Raw genomic sequence first — 22,274 nt, 5'->3', positions numbered from 1 at the left:
CACATGAAATAACTCTGAAGTAACTAGAAATGACGAGGTTACATGAGAATAAATTTTCCCTAGCAACGGCTCGAAAAGATCGGTTAATGGGCCCTTAAAGCAACATCGTTTTTGTTCCTCATGTGTATGCAGCTTTCCCTGCACACACGTCAGCAAGACTGCAGCAACTCAACAACATTGTGCTACAAAATGGCAGATTCTATGAAGGACATGGTTGGGTTCCCATGTGATGAAAGTGTCAGTTCCACTATACTACAAGAGCTACACTATACTACACTATACTACCACTTTGCTATGAGTCTCAAAATCCTAACATCTAGTGTGCAATGTTCAATGTTTTTAAACAGATTAAATAGGGTAAGGTTAATTACTACAAGTGTGAAGGATGTTTTAAAGTACTGGTACTGGACGAGACAAAGTCCTTCACCCAGGCCGGGGTTTGCGTGGCACGATAAGTTAACAAGATAAGTTCTGGCCAGCAGTAGTAGTTGCTTATACCACGAGGTGGTTTCTTCTGCAAATCTCTAATAGGTTGATGGGAATGTCATCTCCTTGGATTATCAGGGCATGTGGTGGATCTGGTGCGCTCTGCTTTACTTCCTGCTTTACTTTCCTGCTTTACTTCCTTTCTGCTTTACACAAATGACATGCTTTTATGAACAGTTCAATTTGCTTGTCCATGTTGGGCTACCTAATACCTTTTCCCTGAGTCTGCCATTTTTGCATTCCATTCCCTGATGGCCCACACATGTACTCATGTGCTTCCAGAGGATCTGGCAAAATGATATGATTGCCTCTGAGGACAAGTTTGCCCAATACCCAAAGCTTTTCTGCCGAGGCTTTATACATGTAAAGAAAAAATGTAAATGTAATTTGTTTACCCACGGAGCACCAAGCAGTTCACAGAACTCGTTCAGAAATGTCCGTGCATTCAAGGATCAAATTGGAATTTGAGAAATGTTGGTTTTGAGGAGAGGGGAAAATCAGAGTACCCGGAGAAAAACCTCTTGGAGCAGAGAAGAGAACCAACAACAAACTCAACCCACATATGACACCGGGTCCGTGAATTGAACCTGGGACACATTGGTGGGAGACAAGCGCTCTCACCACTACGCCATCCCTGCTCCCCTACATACATGGTATACAAAAGTACACACCCATCAGCACTTGTTGAAAGATGGATATTGTACCTTCAGGAATTTTGCATACATGGTATACATGGTGCAAGATGAATGTGTCCACACGCTAAAGTGACAGATTCATGTAGTAGGTGTTGGTTGGGGTCTTTCTCTGATGCTCATTCAGCCTCTTTTGGTGTAAGGGCTGCTGGTCCTGCTGTAGTATCTATGCTATAGGTATATATATTTTCTGGTTTCAGAACTTTGTGTTGTGATGCTCAGCTGGACATAGGGCATCTTCAGAGTTCTCCTCAATGCCAGGAATTTGCTTGACTATGTAGCGAAATTGCTGAAGGGACAATATCCATCTTTCAACATGTGCTGATGGGTGTGTACTTTTGGCACCCAACAGGTTAATAGTGGCTTGTGATCTGTACATATCTCAAAGACAATCCCAGACAGATAGATGTAGAATTTCTGACAAGGTATCACACTGCCGGTGCTTGCCTTTCAAACAAGCAGTACATTTTTTTCTCAATTTTACTCAGTTTACACTGGCATTTTAGACTGGCCTGTACAAACAATCTCCTTGTTGCTATCCTAACACTAAAACTAGGTGGGTCTTCACATCTTTGTTGAATTAGGCTATAACAATGGCATACACACCATGCATGCTCTTGTGGGGGCAATCCTTCAGTAGTTGCCCTATCAACTGCTGAGACATTTCCATCGCCATATTGACTACAATGAAAAACTGCTTGTATTAATACAGGGCATCTGGGGCTTCAAAGTTTGCTATGTTTTGTGAGTCTGGGTGGAGTTCTATTTGGTGCCATGTGTGGAGTTCTATTTTGTGGCATGTTGAGGTCAAGTTTTCTGAAAACCTCTGTCTCCAAGATCTCCTGAAACATTGTTTCAAGATGACAATTTACGGGATTATGTTTCAGTATGACTTTTTCCTGGAGCACTTTTGTGACAGCTGTGAAATTATTCAAGTGTGAAATCCCCTGCAGCCATGAGCAAATTTTTGTATGAACCAATTTTGCACACAAGATACCTAATATCAAAGTAATCCCTAGAGAATATACAGGTAAGTAAATCAGGAAAAGTTATTTATGCATGAACACTCATGTTGTTTCAGTTATGTTATTTACAATCTGTTCTTTCAAGCATAAATTTATTTTAATTACAGTGTGCTCAGACCACTGAGTTGTTCTACTAGAAATACCAAAGTGTTCGCTTTCGAATTGAAAGGTCTAGAGAAGATATCCACAGTTCATGAAGTAGTAAGGATTAAAAATTGTTGACACTGACTAAAAACGTTTTGTGTGAATGTTTGGGTTAAAAATACTATAACCTTCTTCAGCATAAATGGTGTACGAATATAAATGAATGTTTGTGAATTGAGTGCCATGCTTCTAAAAATAATCTTTTTGACCATTGGGAAGAGCGGTCAATAATCTTGATGTCTTAAAAGTCAAATTCGTGTTTCCTGATTTCCTGATGTTTGCCCATAGACCCGATAGACCCATAATGACCATTGGCTCCATTTAAAAAAAAACCTAAAAACAAACTTAATAAAGACCTATCAACAGGAGTGATCTAATAAAATTAATAATTGTTAAGACTGCAACAAAGTTTATATCAGTCAAACATCAAGAGCCCTAAGATCAAGGACTACAGAACACAAGAGGGTGATTTTCACGGGAGATAAGAACTCTTTATTAGCCCAGCATTCCATACAAAACAATCACAAATTTGACCTTGAAGACGTCAATATTATTGACCGCTCTTCCCAATGATGTTGTGAGATAAAGGCACCAGACACTCAGAGTCTCCACTGCTTTCTGAGCTTCCCCATCAAGATTTTGGAATAAATAAGCCATTCGATCTGAGTCAGTGAGGGTTGTTTTGTTGTGAATCTGATCACGAAATCTCTCAATGAATTTAGGCCACTCATAGGTTTTCCTGTGAATTAGAAAAGCTCAAGTAATGAATGGTAATCGCTGCTGTTCTTGAGCTCGCAGAAGCTTGTAAAGGAAGGTAATTTCTTGACCTTCTCTCAGTTTGTCAATAAATGCATCTACTGGTTCTTCTACTCTTGGTGAGTGACTGTTATTTCTACAAGGTCCACCAAAGTAGGGGGTTGATATACTCTGGGTAGCTGGGGCCTATTGTGTTGCATATGATGGCTGAGAGTGGTTGAATGGAGCAGTGAAGTTTGACTTGTGTGGAGTTTGGGCTAAGTGGTCAGGGGAACCACCCATAGATGGTGATGCCAATGTAACGTTGCTATCCTTACTACCAGGCCCAGGACAAGAAAACAATACAACAAAGGTTGCTGGAAGAGCAGCGGTGTTGCTGTTATCACAAAGAAATGACCTAGGTTTGGGCTGGAACACAGACACATCACCAGGTGAAGACAAGTCTTTGTGCAATGGAAGCTTTGCAGCTAGGCTAACAGGAGTAGCTGTAGTCTGAAACAAGTATTTACTTTGAGGAATGTAATACCCTTGTTGAGGTGACTGCATTGCAGTACTGAATGTCATCATATCTGATTCATTTCCTTTGTTTCTGGTGCCTGAGCAGAGCCCAAGGTGAAGCTATTGCTGTGAGCTTCATGGAACTCTCGATTCTTTACTGGCAAGGACTTAGAAATTGTACACAATGGGGAGTAATCATACGTGACAGCTTGTCTATCCAGAGGTGAATCTGTGTAAACATTGCCTTTACAATCTTGGAAAACATATTCCTGAATAATTCAAGTTTAACTTCAGCACAGGGACTAACTTTGCTTTCAACCTCAGTGATTTTTTTAGGACTGGGCACTACAAAATGCTTCGAAGATGGCAAAGATTTACTGGCCTTACTGATTTCATCATTGGAGGCCTTTCCTCCATTTAGATTCTTGACCCAGTATTTCATGCCACTTCAGCTTGCTTTTGGGCAGAAATCACAGCCATTTGGTCTTCTCTTTTCCTTCGTAGTAGGTTGCGTTCTTGCTCTCAACATTCCAGTTTCCTCTCTAGTTCCTTTTGAGCCATTTCTTCTTGAAACTCCAGTTAACATACTTCATTGTCTCTCTTAACTTGTTCAGGAAGCTGTTTTGCTGGAAGGCTTGTGATGGCTGCCTTTATTTAAGCGTTAGACGAAGACGACAAAGTAGTAGAGTTAGAAAGTGCTCTCTAATGACCAGAATCAACCTGGTTTACTCTGCTTACTAAATCTTCAGGAGTCACTTCAAGGCTGTCTTAGAGCAGTGAAATTACACAGTCCACCAAATGCCACAATTCTTGATTGCTCATCATGAGTGGCTGATTTTCATCTGGCTCAAAATTAGACCAAAAAATGGTTAGATCAAGTGAAACAGATATAATATACCTTTGACTAAACGCAACGTCACAATTCTTCCTGCGACATATTGACCTCGTGCTGGCTGTCATGTGTGCAAGTCACCTGGTATTGCGTTACTGCAATTTTACTTTGTATGAGCACTTGCTCAAGTGTACTCTGATAATCAAGTTGCTCTTGAGGTATTTCAGAACATGGCACTTCAAATCACTGCATAAGTGATGCATAATTTTATGCTGTTAAAGATAATTACTGATTAGAAACAATTTCGGGTTTTTTTGCTATTTTCAATTTCAGAACTTGCATAATTAAAAAATCAAGTCCTAAGGTGGACTTGAACTTACTACTGTTCAGTTTCTGTTTGTGTTGGGCAGATTCAAACCTATGGCACCAAAGCCTATCAGATTGGAACATGAGATCCTTACTTTGAGCCTGGCTGATGTCCTTGTTCTTTGCTTGCATGACTACAAGTAAAAAGATACAACTTTGATTATACGCAAAAAATACTTCCCTTGGGCTTTTGGGAAGATTCAAAAATTAAACCTAGTGGTCTTTAGGATTGTTTGATAGAAAAGTTTTCTAGTTACATGTATCTTGTTACCATTATGGTTTGACTAGCAGTTAATATATTACAGCAACTTCTAACTGTTGTTTTGTTTTTTTTTTTCATGCAGCTTTAGTTCATGGAGATTTTAGACTGGATAACCTGATTATTCATCCCACTAAGGTACACGTATAAACTAACCTTAATGTCACTATATTGCAACGGCCCTCGAGTTGAAATTTATATATAATGGTGCATAATTAACAATAATTATTTTTTTCCACTGGGGAGGTGGGCTGTGATGGATATTTACTGAGCTATGAGTGGCAAGGTAAATATCCACTAGCCACGAGTTGGTGTGAATTTGATTGATGTACTGAAGTTTAAACTTCTCAATTTAAAATTTCTTGAGACATGCAACATTTTTTTTAAATATAGGCATCACATGTTCTTTGTTGGTCCCCATTGATGGTTCAAAATGGTGAATGAACACAACCTGTGGTACCCAAGATGCAATGGGAACTGTATAATTCTACATCACCCCCAGACAAATGAAAAAACACAGTGATGATGCTGCCATTTATGGGGCTGGGGGTAGGTCTAGTATCTGCAGTCTTGATGGTGTTTGAATCAAAGCCACTAAAGCAGTGATACGAGTGGCATCAGGGGATGGTATAGCTATGGACTGTTTAGTCTCAGCCACTGTGACCCCCATGGCAGAGTGGTTTTGTCAGGGCATGCCCTTACCTGTTTTCAGAAGGCAGGATAGGGGCTTTTCTGTTTTCTCTACTACACAGCCATAACTTTTGTTAACTACAAAATATTCAAGGGTCCTCTGAGTTCTCTAATAGCAGGTGACAACATCTATGCAGTTATAATTAGATGCTGTGGTGGTCTTCAAATCTTCTGACTTGTTCTGGTGGGTTGGTCAGCTTGCAGAAGTTCATACTGCAAAAGTGTCTTGTGCTGTTTGATCCCAGCGCTAGTGTTAGATGACACAGGCTGCACTCATGTTACCAGTCACCATGAGTCTGGAGATGCATCCTCCCTGGTTACCTGAAGGTTAATACAATGCCAAGGCATCTGCATCCCATCTGGGGTTGCCACAATGTATGAATGAGGAGCCTAGTACTGTTTGACAACCACAGAGGTCATCCATTGGTGTTCCTACTGTATTCTCATTGGTTGGCCTTCTTGTAGGGTGGACTGGGGCCCAGTACAAAAGTTACAGAATGCATTTTGGAATTGTTGATGTGAGGGTAATTTTTGACAAATCTGGGATGTAGGACTAGGTCTAGTTTCTAGGAGGTTCTTGAAAGTTGGCAACCTTGTTCTCAGCTAGCCTGCAGTACAGGCATGTTATAGGCACTGGTGCACATTTTGTATTAGGCCTCCATCTTGGATTTGGTAACTTTGGAGGGTTGGAGCAAGGGAAAATTTGCAGAGGGAGTAAGCATGAGGTTGAAAAACGGGCGACGGGAGAGGGGGAGGGGAAGGAAAAATCTCCCTGCCTGCAAGCTTTGTTTGTTTGCAGAACCCGTACACCAGATGGATGGGGGCTATGTTTGGTGTGGTAGGTTGTAAATTGATTGATACCTGTCAATCTAAGGTAGTTTTTCTTCCCAACCTTTCCAACCATTCCGCAGGTGGGAGAACTTGTGATTTGGAGAGAAAATGGCAGGCTTGCTAAGCTTTGATGCTGCACTTGAAGAAGTGCTTTTAGTTTGAGAGAGGTATGTCATGTGAATTACGCCCCAAGCAAAAGGAAGCCATTTCGATATACTTGTACATGGATGCAATTTATTAGCAGTTTTTCTGACAGGCTTTGGTAAAGGCTTCATCATCCAGTTGTGGATTTGGGTATGAAAAATTTTGTCGCTGGAAGTTGCGTGTGGGATTGTTGTCTGTCTGCTCAAAAGCGTCATACAAGATCAGTTAAAGGAAGCATTATCAAAGGGTTTGATGTCGACATCACTTGCTAGTGCTAGATTAGGAGATGTTGAGAACAGTAAATACAAGCTGATCTTTATGTCCAAAAAGATAAGCCAGTATTTTCCGTTCCCTGAGAAAGAGCAGTTCACAATATATGCAATATATGCAGTTCACAATATTGCACCAAAACGCATAATTATATAATAATAATAATAATAGTAATAATAATAATAATAATAATAATAATAAAAAATATTTATATAGTGCCAATCCACTATTTGTCCATGGCGCTTTACATTAAATAAAAAAATATTTAAAAAGCTAAAAAAAGGGGGGGGGGGGGAAATAAAAAAATCATCTAAAAATTAAAAGAGTTAAAAAGCTTGTTTAAAAAGATATGTTTTTAAATGCCGTTTAAAAATGTCAATCGAACTACTGGATCTTAGTTCAAGTGGGATCGAGTTCCATAGTCTAGGTGCCGCCACAGCAAATGCTCTCTCTCCATATGTTTTCAGTCTAGCTTTCGGGGTTTGCATTCCACCAACTCTGTTTGAATGAAGGAGGTATAAACCCGCTGGTATAAACCTAAACATTGAATTTGAGTGACACGAGCTCACTCAAATTGATGCAAGAAACATAAGAACGTCTCTAAACAAATGTACAGCTTTTTCAAAGTAAAGCTACAGCAGTCTCTGAAGAAAAGCCGAAGGAAGCTAAATATGATATCTATGATAAGGAGAAATATACTTTACTTGCAAACAATTTCAATTAAATACATAGTATGGCTCTAAGAACATAAGGTAGATCTTGGTACCATCAAAGTGCAAAAATAGTTTCCTGAACTAAATTGACTACAGTGGATAACCTTTCGAAGTCAAACAGCCTTTGCATTCCACCAACCTCTGGCAAAATGTTTGCGTTTTGGTATCCCACAGACAACCCTAAAGCTAGGAAATGGGCATAAAATTATGCTGGGGTGGGAATTTTGGAAGGTAAAAAAAGCCATCACTGAGCTTCAAATAAACCTGTGTAAAAAGAACCAATCAACTACACAACAATCTTTGCCAACACAAAAGTATGCAAAGAGGTGCCTATTCCTAAAAGCAAACTGTTCCATAAGTTATGAGATTTGAGCAACAATATCTTAACCTGATTAATTGATCAAAGTACCGTGTATGGGACCCAAACATGTTAGATGTTAGATTCCAGTGATTATATTCATTTTATCTTAAAATCCTGGCATAATTCAGTCAGATTAAAATCCCATTGTGATTTATGTTGGAAGGGTTTGTTCACTAGTTACACTGCATTAAGTTATTGTCTACCAGGACAATTCACACCTTTGATTTTTATTCCAAGATTTGAGTGAGATGTGGTATATAACCAGCATGATAACCAAATATTAATCCTGAGCTTGTTTTTGTTTCGCCAGTTTTGTGTGACAGCTGTGTTAGACTGGGAGTTATCAACTCTTGGTGATCCCATACTTGACCTCGCCTACAGCTGTATACCTTATCACTGGCCAAAGGAACTTGACTTTGTTTCCAAGTTTTCTCTAGGTATGATTGTGTTATTAAGTTCTCATTATTGTCCACATATTGGATAAACAATTAATGTCATGCCTACACTGTATAACTGAACTGAACAAAATAAGCAAAAACTTGTGGTTTTTGATCACTCCAGGTAGTTGGCTTAACAGATAGGTACTTGGCCCTAGAGCTCTCTCGTGGCTTTTTAGGGGTATTTCCCTTTGTGCTGGTTTCAGCTTTTCTCATGGCTTGGACTGATAGAATATAATACAATAGAATAGAGGTAGAGTAGAGCAGAGCAGAGCAGAGCAGAGCAGAGCAGAGCAGAGCAGAGCAGAGCAGAGCAGAGCAGAGCAGAGCAGAGCAGAGCAGAGCAGAGCAGAGCAGAGCAGAGCAGAGCAGAGCAGAGCAGAGCAGAGCAGAGCAGAGCAGAGCAGAGCAGAGCAGAGCAGAGCAGAGCAGAGCAGAGCAGAGCAGAGCAGAGCAGAGCAGAGCAGAGCAGAGCAGAGCAGAGCAGAGCAGAGGCCAGCTTAATCACAAAACTCTAACACCATTCTAATACCAGTACATTCTGAGATGGTATAAAGTCTGGGGCTTCAGGATTGCAACTTGCAGACCACTGCTCAATGTTTTTCTTGGTCATTCATTGGTGGCATAGGAAGGAGACCTGTGTCTTCTAAAGTTTGATTGCTAGCAGTTTAACTTCAATCTTCCTCTAAAAACCCTACCACTTTCTCTGCCAATTGTATCTGTAAATTCGTTTCAAAAGCCCTTGTTTTTCTTTGAAATTCTATTTCAATTGTTCACTTTTTCTTTTCCAGTTTACAGGTAGGTAGTTCTTGCTCTTGCTTGAGCAGTAATATCCTTTTCCAATTGTTTAAGCTTGGACTGCCTGGAAGAAGGTTTTGATTTAAGGAATAAAAACTTTCACACTATTGAGTCAGATTGTACCTTGAGACTTGGTCTCAGTTTGTTCAAGGCAGTCAACAAGGCAGTCAAACTTGTGTTTGCACTTCTTTAAATCAACAAAATTCTTGGCATGGTCCTTGGGGGCTAAGCAATGCTTTTCACAGAAATGTTTGCTAATAGAGTTCTTATGTTCCTCAGTGCATTGATGAAAGTGCCGGTATGTGAAACCAACATAACCTGCATCGCAAGGTCACATTTAAATCGATAAACAAGGCATTGTTGGTTTGCAACTGGCAGCTTATGTGTGTGTGTCATGTTACAAAAAAAGTCCTCAAAATCGTCTTGACCACCTTTGTCAAATGTATTGTATGAACATGTCTCTCTCTAATATCAGGAGTTGGCTTAAAGAGCCTTTGATTTTGTCTAGAATTGCTCAAACCTACTCTTCACTTTCATATAATCTTCATATAGTTAGATAAGTGCTCTCAAATAGGAAGGTCCTATTATTACTAAAATCCTGGAAGATAAAACTGATGATATATATTGAGACAAACTGGGAACCACAGACATGTTGTTTCATAACTGTTGGGAAATTTATTGTCTAAAATTTCTGCGGTCTAAAGATCTAATATGTTATTGCTACTTTAGCCTGTGAACAGGCTCCCGGCGAGGACAGAGAAAATTTCAGAGAGCGCGAAACAGAAAAATTTGGAGAGCAAAGCGATCAGGGCGAGGACAGGGGAACGTGTAGACGTTGTTTTTGATGTGCCTGTCCGCCCTTGGTGATAAGCCTGTAACAAATCAGTCAATGAGGTAATTTGACCTGTCAAGAAGGTACATTTTCAGTACTTGCAAACAGTTCTAATCGAGCTAATCAAATAGCCAGGCCGGGCGTCATAATATAGAGAGCAAGTAAGCAACATGTTCACGGAATATTTCAAACTTAACTTTATCCTTCCAGAGCCAATACTTAGAGAGCTTAAAACATATTTTGCAATACTGAAATGAGCCTAAAGAAATTATAAACACATAATAGAGGTGTCAAACTCTGCGAAGCGACAAGCAGATAACAGCAGAAAGTCTGGAAACCATGCCTAAAAAAATTGCTATAGCACCGCCAAACGGCTCCACTCCACTAGCTTCTACTTAAAATTGCTCCTCGTAACAGAGCATAAAGTACCCTTCAGAATCACTTGTGAAATAACGAGAGGTCGAGAGACCGAAACGTAAAAGAGTATGGCAAATTCACTATTGTAACGAAACATTGGAGTCGTATAATTTTACAAAGATCTGTCAAATATTCATCTCAAAGATGTCAACAAGCAGTGATTTAACTAATCATATCATGATACCAGGAGCTGGTATTATAGAACGGCAGCATCAATAGAATGTCTACAGGCTCCCTCGCTTCCTTCGGGCTCACCGGGAGCCTGTTCGCAGGCTATTGCTACTTCGGCCACTGCTCACGTGTAAATTTCCTTGCGGCTTTATATTTCTTAGCATTTTTTTACAATTTTCATTTCTTTACATATAAAATGTATCTAAATGTAAATAAAGAATTGAATTGAATTGAATTTTTATTGTTTACAGGCCAATGAACATTCCAGAAATATTGTGAGTGTTCACACTTTTATAATATTGACAGTAAGCTTCTTGTCTTAACAGGGAGTTCTGCAATGGGAATCCCGTCTGAAGAAGAGTTTGTTTCCACTTACTGCAAATTAAGTGGACTTGGTAATACACCTATTCAACATTGGAACTACTACCTTGCCCTGTCATTCTTTAGACTGGCAGCAATAACCCAGGTAAATAATTTTCAAATACTGTAAAATCTGACAACTAATTTTCCTTCCAAATCAGGGGTGATGTGATTTAAATTGATTACATCACAATACATGTATAGTGTTCATGTACACAAATACATTGCCTATACAGTACTTACATCGTTGCGCTATAATCACTGTTTGTTGTGCAACCATGTGTTGTCATAAAATCCAAAATGGTGCCATAGTGAGTGGGAAATTTACAAGTGACGATAGGTGATAATCTTTTCCATTCTTTGGAGCACTTAAATGTCACTGCCATGTTTTCCAAAGAAATTTGATAATCTTGTTCATCAGGATTTTTAAGTGAACAATATATCTTTCTGATTCACAAGTTGTAACCAAAGTAACCTCAGTGTCATCAGCACTTTCCTCTTCACTGTCAGAATCCTGTGCATTGTCAAGTTCAGTGAACTCAAGTTCACCATCAAGAGATTGAGAAGAACAAGTGGTAGTTGAAACTGGGTTTTCCTAACATGTCAATGCTGAAACTGCAGTACTGTCATGAGATGACCTTGCAGTGTTTTTCTTGCAGTTAATGGATTTTCAAGTGGTCTGTTGCTCAGCATTTTCTTGTAAGCGAGAGGCAGGTCGGGTGAAAAAAATTTCCACTCCGACAGGCTTCACTGTGGCACTCTGGTAATTTGTCAGATTGCTGTAGCACTGCTTGCATGGCAAATACAAACACTGTCAAGCCCAGCTATTTTTTCTGAATAATCTTCCTTTACTTTTTGCAAATGCTTGTACTGTGGCAGCCTGTATAGCAATGTGTGCAATACTTCCCCTTGGGAGGTAGGCGGATCAATGTTTCCATCTGATGGCATTCTGCAAAAGCAAATTCCTCCACCTGCTTGTGGCATCTCATCGGACATGTCGTTCTTTAATTCTTGGGTACCATCTGCCTAAAATTTCAGGCAAAATACAAGTTCTCTAGAAAATGGTAAGTTTTGGCAAAACAACCTTCCAGTGAGCATGGTCAGGGTAAATTCTTTCTTCCACAACTGTTGCATGGTGGGGACTGTCAAAGGCACAAACAACAAAGTCATTGTACTTTCGTTCTGCAGGTTATGTAAAAGGCTGTTGTTGTACTTGAGAAAAGTAGCTGTGGTTTTGTTCTAGCTGGAACTTGCCACCTACCTTTTCCAGGCAGGAATTCTTCTTTTAAACATGGCTGTCAAAGTCACATCTGTCAATACATTTTACTTTACCACATCCAAGTCCACAGCATGGGCAAAACACCAAGAGTCTAGAGTAACATGAATTCAAGGATACCTTTGGTTGATAACTAACCCACACTATGAGAGTTGAAAGTCAACAGGACTCTTTGTCGTTTCTGCTTTATAGGCTTTATTCGCATCAGCTTCGTGTTTGCACCCATGCACCACTGCCTTTGTGTTCAGTTTTTAAAACAAATTTGGATAACAAATTGATTTTATCAGTGTTTGTGATGGCTGAGATAGGTTTGTCTGGCAGACTGCTCCACTCACTGATGCACCAATACGACGTGCTCTATGTCAAAAGAATACTGACCCTTGTGTGTCTTTCTCAATTTGTAAAATTGCTTCACTTGACAAACAAATTTCTACAGTAAAGCATATTTTTAGTAAGTCAGTATGACAGGTTTAAATTCTCGGTGTCAAAAAGGTCTGGAATCATTGGGATGCTGCTTTGTAACACAAATTGGTCAGAGTAGGACTCGATGAAGCTCAAAGCCACTGGTTTAATTTTGGATTTGTTGAGACTTAGTTCTTTTCTAATGCCTGTAAAGGATGTTGCGTCACTGTTTTTGCCTAATTTGTCGATTTTCTCATCCACTTTCAGTTTTCTGGCGGTGGTCAAATTCATGTGCTGCATTTCACCATGAATGCCACCTGTTTTGCACCCAATCAAGTTTGCACCTGCCTAGTTCATACTCCTGAGTGCATTTTAAACTGTCTATTTTGAGTTCTCCTCCACCTTTCTTGAGTTAGCTCCAAGGTCAATGGATTAAAGACCGAGAAATAAACATGTTTTGTGTGATTTTGTTTCATTATGCCCACTAATCTGGGGGAACTTGATAGCTTGTTGAGTCGATGTGGGTTCAAACTCAGTGGATGGGTCCAAAACCTCCAGCTACCTTTAGCATAGGAAAATGCTTTTACAAAATTAATGAGGGTGATAACCACTAGAGTAAAGGAACTTGTCAGCTGTTCATGAACATTGCCAGCTCACGGGACATTCAGTGGATTCAAGCAAAACAAAAGTTCTTGCCACGGAAAGCAATACGTTCAAACATCACATAAGGGTGGCAATTGAGATCCAATCACAAAAGCCTCTTTGAACAGAGACAATGGCTTTGAATCAGTCAATATCTATGACACCATCTTTGCCCCCTCAAGACCATAGTGAACATCATATAATCCTTCTTAACATTCACATTTTCATTGTGGCTAATGAAGTTAGGTGGAGCCAAACGAAATATTCACTTTTAGTAAGATTTTTCATTGCTCTCTGAGTTCAGAATTTTTTTTTTATATTTTGATTCCATGCAGGGTATTTATTCAAGAGCTCTTCAAGGAAATGCCAGTGCTGAAAATGCAACTTCCTTTGGAAATTATGTGGAACCACTGGCATCAACTGGATTAAAGCTGGCCCTGCAAGACCAGTAAGTACAATCAACAGGTCTATAAAAGAGAGTGTAGATATATATATAAATTGCTTATAAATAAGTTAATGGTTGTGCAACAGCTTTCCTTAATCTTCTATTGTGACTTACTTGTGAGTTATGATCTGTCAAGGTTAGTTTCCCAAATTGAGAAATCGTTTTCTGTAGGATTTTCTTTGCCACGATAATGTTGCTGGAAATTTGCAGTAATTGAGCCTAAATAGATCTGACTTAAGGGAAAGGTACATTACCATCTTCAATGACAGAACAGATAGGGCAGGTAGTTTTAGTGCATCTGACTTGATGGAGTCAACTTCATAGTGATTGGAATCAGCATGTATTTGCTGATAGTATGATCCTGCTTTTAACTCTGCTTCTTGAGAACTTTTTGCAAAGTCCCCAAACGTTTGAGCACCCAATAGTCTCTCAGTTGTAACAATTAATGCTAGGTCCTCTATTAATGAGCATGAGCTGCCTTGGAGCTCAATTTTACTTGGGCATTCTAGTCCCTTTGTTATTATGTCAGCCAACACTGATTTCTGTCCAGTTCTGAGGCTACCATTCTTCAAAATTGTGGTGGTGTTGTCCTCTTTGCTGTCCTTTACAAGTTGATGCAAATTCTGGAATGTAGGAGCATTATTTTTGTGAATTGTTTCCTGAAATCTTACTTTTGCTGTTTCATGTTGCTGTTGAGGCACAATTGGCAACCGTTACTCTACAAAGAGCAACAGAGACACCTGAATTTCATCAGTTACAAGATCCTATGTGTCAACGTTATATAGACAAGCTGGGTGTGCCCTTCCTTCCTGTAGTAAATTCATTGTGTGAAAACGTTTTTTCTTGCTCCTGGCGAACATTGTGTGTTTTAATGTGTCAGCAATATGTGACCTCAGGTTGTGCGACAGAGCCCATCTACTTAAAGCAGATGATGTCTTGGTTATTCCGATGATTGGCCCTCCTCATTTTCCTATGCCAACCAACCATGGAAGACTTTTATCGGACTCATTTAGTTGAATTTGCTTGCAATCCAATTGACAGCAAAGTTGCCCTTTCTGAACCCTTCTTATAATTTTTGCAGTAACTCCCCCATCTCTGCAATGTACCCCAATCCCTTTCTAGCATAATGGAAATGGTGGTATCTGAAAAAATATGTCAGCATGCACCAGAAAGTGTGGAAATACAGGACCCATGTTCCCTGTGTCTGTACCCTTGTAAACATGGGGAATGTTGCTCCACCAAAAATTGCGATGGACATTTTCCTGGTTTTCTGGGCTGCAAATTCATCTAGCATGTTTTGATTTGTTGGCAACTTAAGGGAGGTTATTTGTGCTTTAGCATTACTTGCAGATGAAGCATGGGTTGTTATCTCTTGGAAAAGATTTGGGTAAGATTTCGGGCAGAATTCCAGCAATAAAGGCATCATCAGCTGCCACAACAACTGCAGAGTGATCTTGTGGGCACAAATTACTCTCTTAATTGTAAGCCTTTCCATTCTTGACATGTTCTGTTGCATTCCATCCAAGTCCACTCATGACCCATGCTTCTACCAAACCAGATCGTTCCATATGATATGATAGGGTTTCCGGAAAGCACATTTATAATATATATGAAGGCCCGCAAGCTTTATCACAATGTATTCTTGGTACTCAAGTATTTCCCATTTCAACTCGATCAGTTTACAGTACAAAACCCCATCCACTCTCATTACTGTATACTGCTGTTCAAGTGTGGTTGAAATGTGCATGCACCTTTTTCACCACGGTATTAGAAGAGTTAAGAGGCTGTCTCTGTAAAAACCGACCACTGATTTTACTTTGAAAATTCGATTCTTCTCATAAGTTGGGATTTCGAAGCCCTTACCTAGTCAATCACTAAAATGAGTTTTATTTGATTAAAAATTCTATTTGAATTTTTCTAGGATTAATTGAAGTTTGGTCTGCTGGACACAAGTTGCGTGGCTGCCGAAACTGGAAAAATAGCACATATTGAAGGCCCTCTAAAAAAATTAATATTCGCTCAAAAGTTTCAATTCTTTTTTTTCAACTATAGATATATCATAGCAGTTTGTTTAGCCATGTTGCAATTATAATTCAATCTTGTTCCTTCAACAGTTAAAGGAAGATTTCCAGCCGTCATCTTGAGTTTTGAACCAAACATGAAAATAGCCATACTTTGAAGGCACGTTTCAAAATATGTGGCACTTGTGTTTTAAACTGCTGAACTACATGAATAGAGAGTATAAATGGCCCTTAATTTAAAACAATAATAAAATTTGTCTGCCCACTAGGTTTTCAAAACCAATGACTGCTTAAAGTTCAGGAAATTTTGAAAATATTCCATTGAGTAACTAACATACTCGCCTTTGTAAAGTGCTCAAATAAATTCACATCTCTTACCTGGCTTCAAGATTTACATTTTGGTCCTTTCTAGCGATCCATGAAACCTAGGTAGCATTAAAACTGCCAGCTTTTCCTTCCAACTGTAGGTTTGTATACAAGGTACATTTATACGTTCCTCATCTGTGCCAAGCGTGACGGTCACATACTTCGATGTTCTTTGTATCACTGACCATTGTTTTCCTCAAAGCTGGTTAATCATGTAGACTCCTCTTGAAAGGTTTGTAGAGGTACTCTTTTGAACAACTCTCGGCGCACATACATGTATGAACAGTAAACGGTGATCCGGGGATCCAAGGAAGGATTGATAAATGCCACGGCCATTTTTTGCCATGTTTTCAACAGGTGTTTTAGTTCCCAATCTTCCTGTGAGTATCACGGGAATCAATGATGTTGTAAACACAAAATGGCCAAATTTTAATATTGTTTTAAATTAAGGGCCATTGATACTCTCCATTCATGTAGTTCAGTAGTTTCAAACTGGTGCCACATTTTTAAAATGTGCCTTCAAAGTAGAGCTATTTTCGTGTTTGGTTCAAAACTCGATTTAACGGGTAGAAAATCTTCTTTTAACCATTGAAGGAACAAGATTGAATTATAATTGCAACATGGCTAAACAAACTGCTATGATATATCTATAGTTGAAAAAAAGAATTGCACTTTTGAGTGAATATTAATTTTTTTAGAGCGCCGGCAATATGTGCTATTTTTCCAGTTTCAGAAGGTATGTAACTTGTGTCGAGCGGATCGAACTTCAATCAATCCTAGAAAAATTCTATTAGAATTGTTAATCAAATAAAACTTGTTTTGGTGATTGACTAGGTTAGGGCTTTGAAATCCCAGCTTATGAGAAAAATCGAATTTTTGAAGTAAAATCAGTGGTCGGTTTTTACAGAGACAGCCTCTTGAGTTTGTGAGCAGGAGATGCAGTTATGTCTTGATCATTTCTGGAGTGTGTAGCAATATCGAAGGGATATTGGAATAGGATAGGGTTGGAAGGCTGTGGGCTCTTCAGCGAGTATTTTTGATTGCGCCTGTAGGTGGCTCCAGATGCTTCAACTTCATATGATCATTCATCCAGCCTGTGAGTCACCTCAGCTTTCTTCCAGCTTCATAGTCTAAGGGCAAATGGTTTCATTCGGACAGTGTCCCCTACCCTTAAGGTGGGCAGGCCATGTGCAGTACATTTGTAGTGCTTTGCCTGTCTCCTCTGATTTGATTGAAGCTGTTGCATTTCCTGAGGGGTCAGGGGGTTCTTTAGCTCCAACAGGGACTTTGTGGTTGCAAAAGGGTCCTGGTGCTCCTTCCCTTTAGACGATGGGCTGGACTGCTGTCCAGGCCTTGTGTCAGGGCATTCCTGATGTTAAGCAAGGCAAGCTATTGGTCTTCCCCTGACTTGGCGGTTTTCTGCAGCATGCGCATGGTCACTTTCACAGCTGATTCAACTTTGCTGTGATGAGGTGACATGGTGGTGTGCTCAATACTCCAGGTCTTGGTGAAGTTCCTATACTCCCAGGAAACAAACTGAGGGCCTGAGAGACAAGCTGTCTGGGGATCCTGTACCAAGGTGGACTTTCAGTTTCTTGATGACAGTTGTGGGCTTGGTATCAGTAAGGCGGTCAAGCTCCCAGAAGTTGGACTTGTAGCAGACTCTGGTAGTCTTTACCATGGTATGAGACCAGATCATAGCTGATTTTCTCCCAAGCTTGTCTAGGGTCTTCATGGCTCATGAGGGTTTCCTTGCAATGTGTCTGCTTGAACTCTCGGCAAGCTTCACCTGATTGTATCCACTCTTTAACTTTTTGTTCATACCGGGCTCTCTGCAAGCATGTGTTGATGCCTTGATGTCCAGAGTGGACCTCTTTCTTGATCTGAGATCTCATTATTTTTTGGATGACTAATCTTTCCCCATGGAAGACCAGGCCATCAGTGACTGCCAGTTCATCATGGACACTTGTTACAGCGTATAACAAGAGGATGAAGTTGGGACTTCTTTGTAATGTTCTCTAATGACTTGTGGTCTGAGTAGACAGTTATATGATGGCGACAAGTTTTCGCTGTGTTTACTTCCATTTTGATGGGCTCTGCGTTGGTGGCAGCGCTTCGAACCTATACTCCCAAGCAAAGATCGCAAAATCACCTTTAGGAACAAGCATTTTTGTTTTCAGCAGGTCAACTGCTGTTATTAACGTTTTCTAAATGGTCTCATGAATTATTTCTAGTTAGCTTTATCCCAACATTAGCTAGTCTAATAGAGAAAACATGGTATTGTAGAAAGATAAAGAGTGAAACTTAATCACCACAGCACAATTAAAGATACAAGATGCCCATTAAAAGGAAACAAGGGAATGTTTGCTTTAATGGAGCTCTTAACCTCATTGATTGTGTGACAAGTTGTAATTTTAACTAAGTGCGTTGTAATTATTCTAGGAAAAGCCCTCTTGGAAAGCTGAATTCATCTACATGTAGTAACATCTTCCAACCATCGCCGAAGGCTCAAATGTTGTATAAAAAGATGAAGGCATTTATGGAAAAGTATGTTTACCCAGCTGAGCAGGTAAGTGACACACGCTGTGCTACAATACAAGGTAAGGTAAAGTCTGCATATGAGCCAAGTGGTCCATCAGGCTGGAGCTTATCCCGGTTTCTGTAGCATGAAGCGACTAGGAGTATTTCTACTCCCCCCTGGATGGGATGCTAGTCCATCGCAAGGTTACCCCCAGCATTAAGTTCGCCGGTACCCATTTATACACCTGGGTGGAGAGAGGCACTGTGAGAGTAAAGTGTCCTGCCCAAGAACACAACACAATGTCCCCGGCCAGGGCTCAAACCCAGACCACTCGATCCGGAGACAAGCGCACTAACCATGAGGCCACCGCGCCTCCCACAAGCTACAATAGCTACAATACAAACACATGGCATATTTGATTTGAAAAAGGGTTTTCCACTTCCACTTATACAATTTCATGAACAAGAGCTAATTTCGTGTTCATGTTCTTTTTATTACAAAGAATTTTGGTTTTCATTGAGTTTTCATTTAATATAAGTTTTTTTGATATCTGAAAGCACACTGGCCTAATGACTCTTTTCATCATTAATATTAATACATATACAGTGAAACCCCGCTCTACGGACACCCGCTTAATACGGACACCTGCCTCTAACGGACAGTTTTCTTTGTCCCGACAACTAAAAAGCTCATATATTTTCTCTTAAATTAGCCCGCTTAATACGGACACCCGGATAATGCAGACACTTTATCATGTCCCTTTGGTGTCCGTATTAACGGGGTTCCACTGTAGTTATCGTGAATTGGCAGTGACGGGGAAAACTTGCAGTAGACAAGGATCTCATTTAGCAAGAGAACCAAGAACGCCTAGCTTCATAATACTAATTAATTAAGTCTACTTTCTTGCATGTAACTCCTTTATTTTTGTAAAAGGAGAATGGAAGAGAAAGGAACAGGTTAAGTATTCGTTTTATAACTTACCATTGTCATGCATATTTTTTAGAGACACATGTAAAGGCTTTACCAGATGGCCTTCTCAGATAACTATTTTTTTCTAAATTTACGATTACTACTTTGTTTGCATTTTTGTGATTTTTTGAACAAGTGACAATCCACTGCTATTTAAGTCAGTTACCAGACTGAATATATTGGCAAGGTTCCCCAGTCACTCCACAACATTTTAAGTCTCTGATTTTGACTTCTTTTTTATACTTGTGTCCTGAATTTTATTTCACAGAAATGTTTGCTTTGTTAATAGTTTGCATCTTTTCAGCCAGCACAGAGTGATTTTGGTACTTTTTCTCTTACCAAGCTAAATCTTGACTGTGGAATTGGAAATGGGATTTCCTATTCCATTTCTGACCAAACCACTCTTAGATTACAATCCAAACAGTCCACGTGTGAAGGTAGATCATTTAGACTGGAAATCAAAGCTGTTTCCTTTGAGCAAAGTTGTTCCGAATTATATCACCTACCCATTGAGCTCACTCACATGAAAAGTCATTCCGAGGCCCCTTTTGTTCCAGCTTCCAGGAACATCCAAACAATCTGGATTAATTAAATCTGAAACTGGATTGATTAAAAGGAATGATACCTTGGTACGCTAGTCACAACAAGTTTTTATTTCCAACAAAACTCACAGGCAGAGTTTTGTTTACCTGCTCCAGGCAGGTGCTGCAGACTTGCTAGCAATTTTATTTTTCTATGTTTCTTTTTATCCAGTGGTATCTTTTTTACATTGAACCACAAACAGGTCAATCAACCAAGCAATTTCAGTGTATCAGTGAATTGAGTATGACATATCCCAGCAATGTCAATAGATTCACTGGGGCTGAAGTAGCTCCATTTTGAGTTGCCAAAATGGACTTTTTTATTGCAGAAAGTCCATGTACTGTAATACTCAATATTCAGTCATTGAAAACATGTGTGAAACTTTGAGGTAACATGACTGACCGTCAGACCGTCCAATAATATGAAGTATACATTAAGGTCATTCCTCACATTTGCATTGCGCATCCTTACTGCGCATAATTTATAGCGTCATAAGCGCGGGCTCGTGTACGCGCACATTGAAAACATGACGGATTTGCCTTGATATTGAGCTCTGTCAGTTGAAGAATGGCTCTAGCTCACCAACGAGCACGGGCACCCCAATTTTTTTTCCAGTCATTGTAATCAACTAATCATAAGCTTTGCGTGAGAAAAGACTGATTTAATTTCTATTGCTGAAAATTGAATAAATAAGAAAAATAGTAGATACACTGTGGTCTTTTCTGTTTTGCAGTCGGTAACCACGTCAAGAAATTTGGTTCAAATTTTTAATCAAGGATTTAGCTTTCCGTCTGAATCACACTTAAAACGTTTATTTGTGTCCGACACATTGTATTGACTGTAGTTTAATGCGTGTTCTTATGAGTCCGGGCTCACAAAGATGTTACAATTACTGGGAATGCGTTCTTATGATAAGCATTAAATAATGCCAAAATGGGGCATTTTTAATGCCTCATTGCTCCTTAATGAGCATGGGCACCCCCCTTTTTATTTCAAAATTGAAGTTATCATATGACAAATATTCAGTGGACAAAGTTTGAACAAAAATCTATTGTCACTTTTATTTCAGAGGAATTACCTTAAATCCCAGAAACTTGACATAAGGCTGTGATGTGTTGTCTGCAGAGGTTAACAAGAATTTTGCTATCTGCGGCAAAGTAATTTAAAAGTGTCAGTTGTCTCTCTTATAGACGAATTGACTTCGTAGTGATTACTTGCAAAGAAAATTCAGGCGTACTAAGGACTGTCTGTTATAGATAGAGGTGTTAGTATACAGATCAAAATTTGTATTCTGTTTGTTTTGAATTTTGATGTCATCCTTTGTTAAGAACTATCATCTACACAAATATCTCAATAATGATAATAATAATAATAATAATAATAATAATAATAACAATAACAAACATTTTTACTAGGCCTTCTATCAGCATGTGAGTAATCCTGCTACACAGTGGAATGTCCCTCCGTTCATTGAAGATTTGAAGGTAATGCAATTAAAGAGTTCTAACTAGTATAGTAGATGCTTATCTTTCAGTTAGTATTTCTTACACAACAAACTGCAGCCAGTTTTACATGTCTCTGTCCTCTCAGTGAACAGCAGTTTAATCATAGCATTGTCAAGGAAAACTGTGGATCCATGAGGTTCAGCTGAGTGGATCCACAGATAAGCTCAAACTCAAATACAGTACAGTGCAATACAGCACAACACAACACAACACAACACAATGCAACACAACACAATACAATACTACAATACAATACAATGCAATGCAATGCAATGCAATGCAATGCAATACAATACAATACAGAATTTGTTTAGCTAACCCTATTTGCTATTTGCTATTTGCTCATGCACTTCATTTGTAAAGTATACATTGCATACTTTGGCCATCGCTTGTGAACATCCTTCTTAACACGGAGACTTTTATGTCTGTACAGTTTAATCCAATGCAAATCGAAAGTCGCCTG

At 39.4% G+C, this 22,274-nt stretch overlaps 1 protein-coding gene and 1 pseudogene across 2 annotated transcripts in view; one reads left to right on the top strand and one right to left on the bottom strand.

The window, feature by feature from the left end:
- LOC110051292 (acyl-CoA dehydrogenase family member 11-like) overlaps window positions 1–22,274 on the top strand; it is a 51,872-nt gene that overhangs the window by 11,836 nt on the left and 17,762 nt on the right. For both annotated transcript variants that reach the window (XM_089288369.1, XM_089288370.1), the window contains 6 exons: window positions 5,144–5,196; window positions 8,378–8,504; window positions 11,049–11,188; window positions 13,738–13,850; window positions 18,677–18,803; window positions 21,722–21,790. In XM_089288369.1, coding sequence (XP_089144495.1) covers window positions 5,144–5,196; window positions 8,378–8,504; window positions 11,049–11,188; window positions 13,738–13,850; window positions 18,677–18,803; window positions 21,722–21,790 — 629 coding nt within the window. The remainder of the gene's footprint in view (window positions 1–5,143; window positions 5,197–8,377; window positions 8,505–11,048; window positions 11,189–13,737; window positions 13,851–18,676; window positions 18,804–21,721; window positions 21,791–22,274) is intronic.
- LOC149113478 (uncharacterized) lies at window positions 11,769–13,060 on the bottom strand (annotated as a pseudogene).

The sequence above is a fragment of the Orbicella faveolata genome, unplaced genomic scaffold (genome assembly GCF_042242905.1).
Source record: "Orbicella faveolata isolate gen_17 unplaced genomic scaffold, um_ofav_v1 contig_15, whole genome shotgun sequence".
NCBI lineage: Eukaryota > Metazoa > Cnidaria > Anthozoa > Scleractinia > Merulinidae > Orbicella > Orbicella faveolata.
The sequence above is the reverse complement of the archived record's forward strand: the minus strand, read 5'-3'. Positions and strand labels throughout refer to the sequence as shown.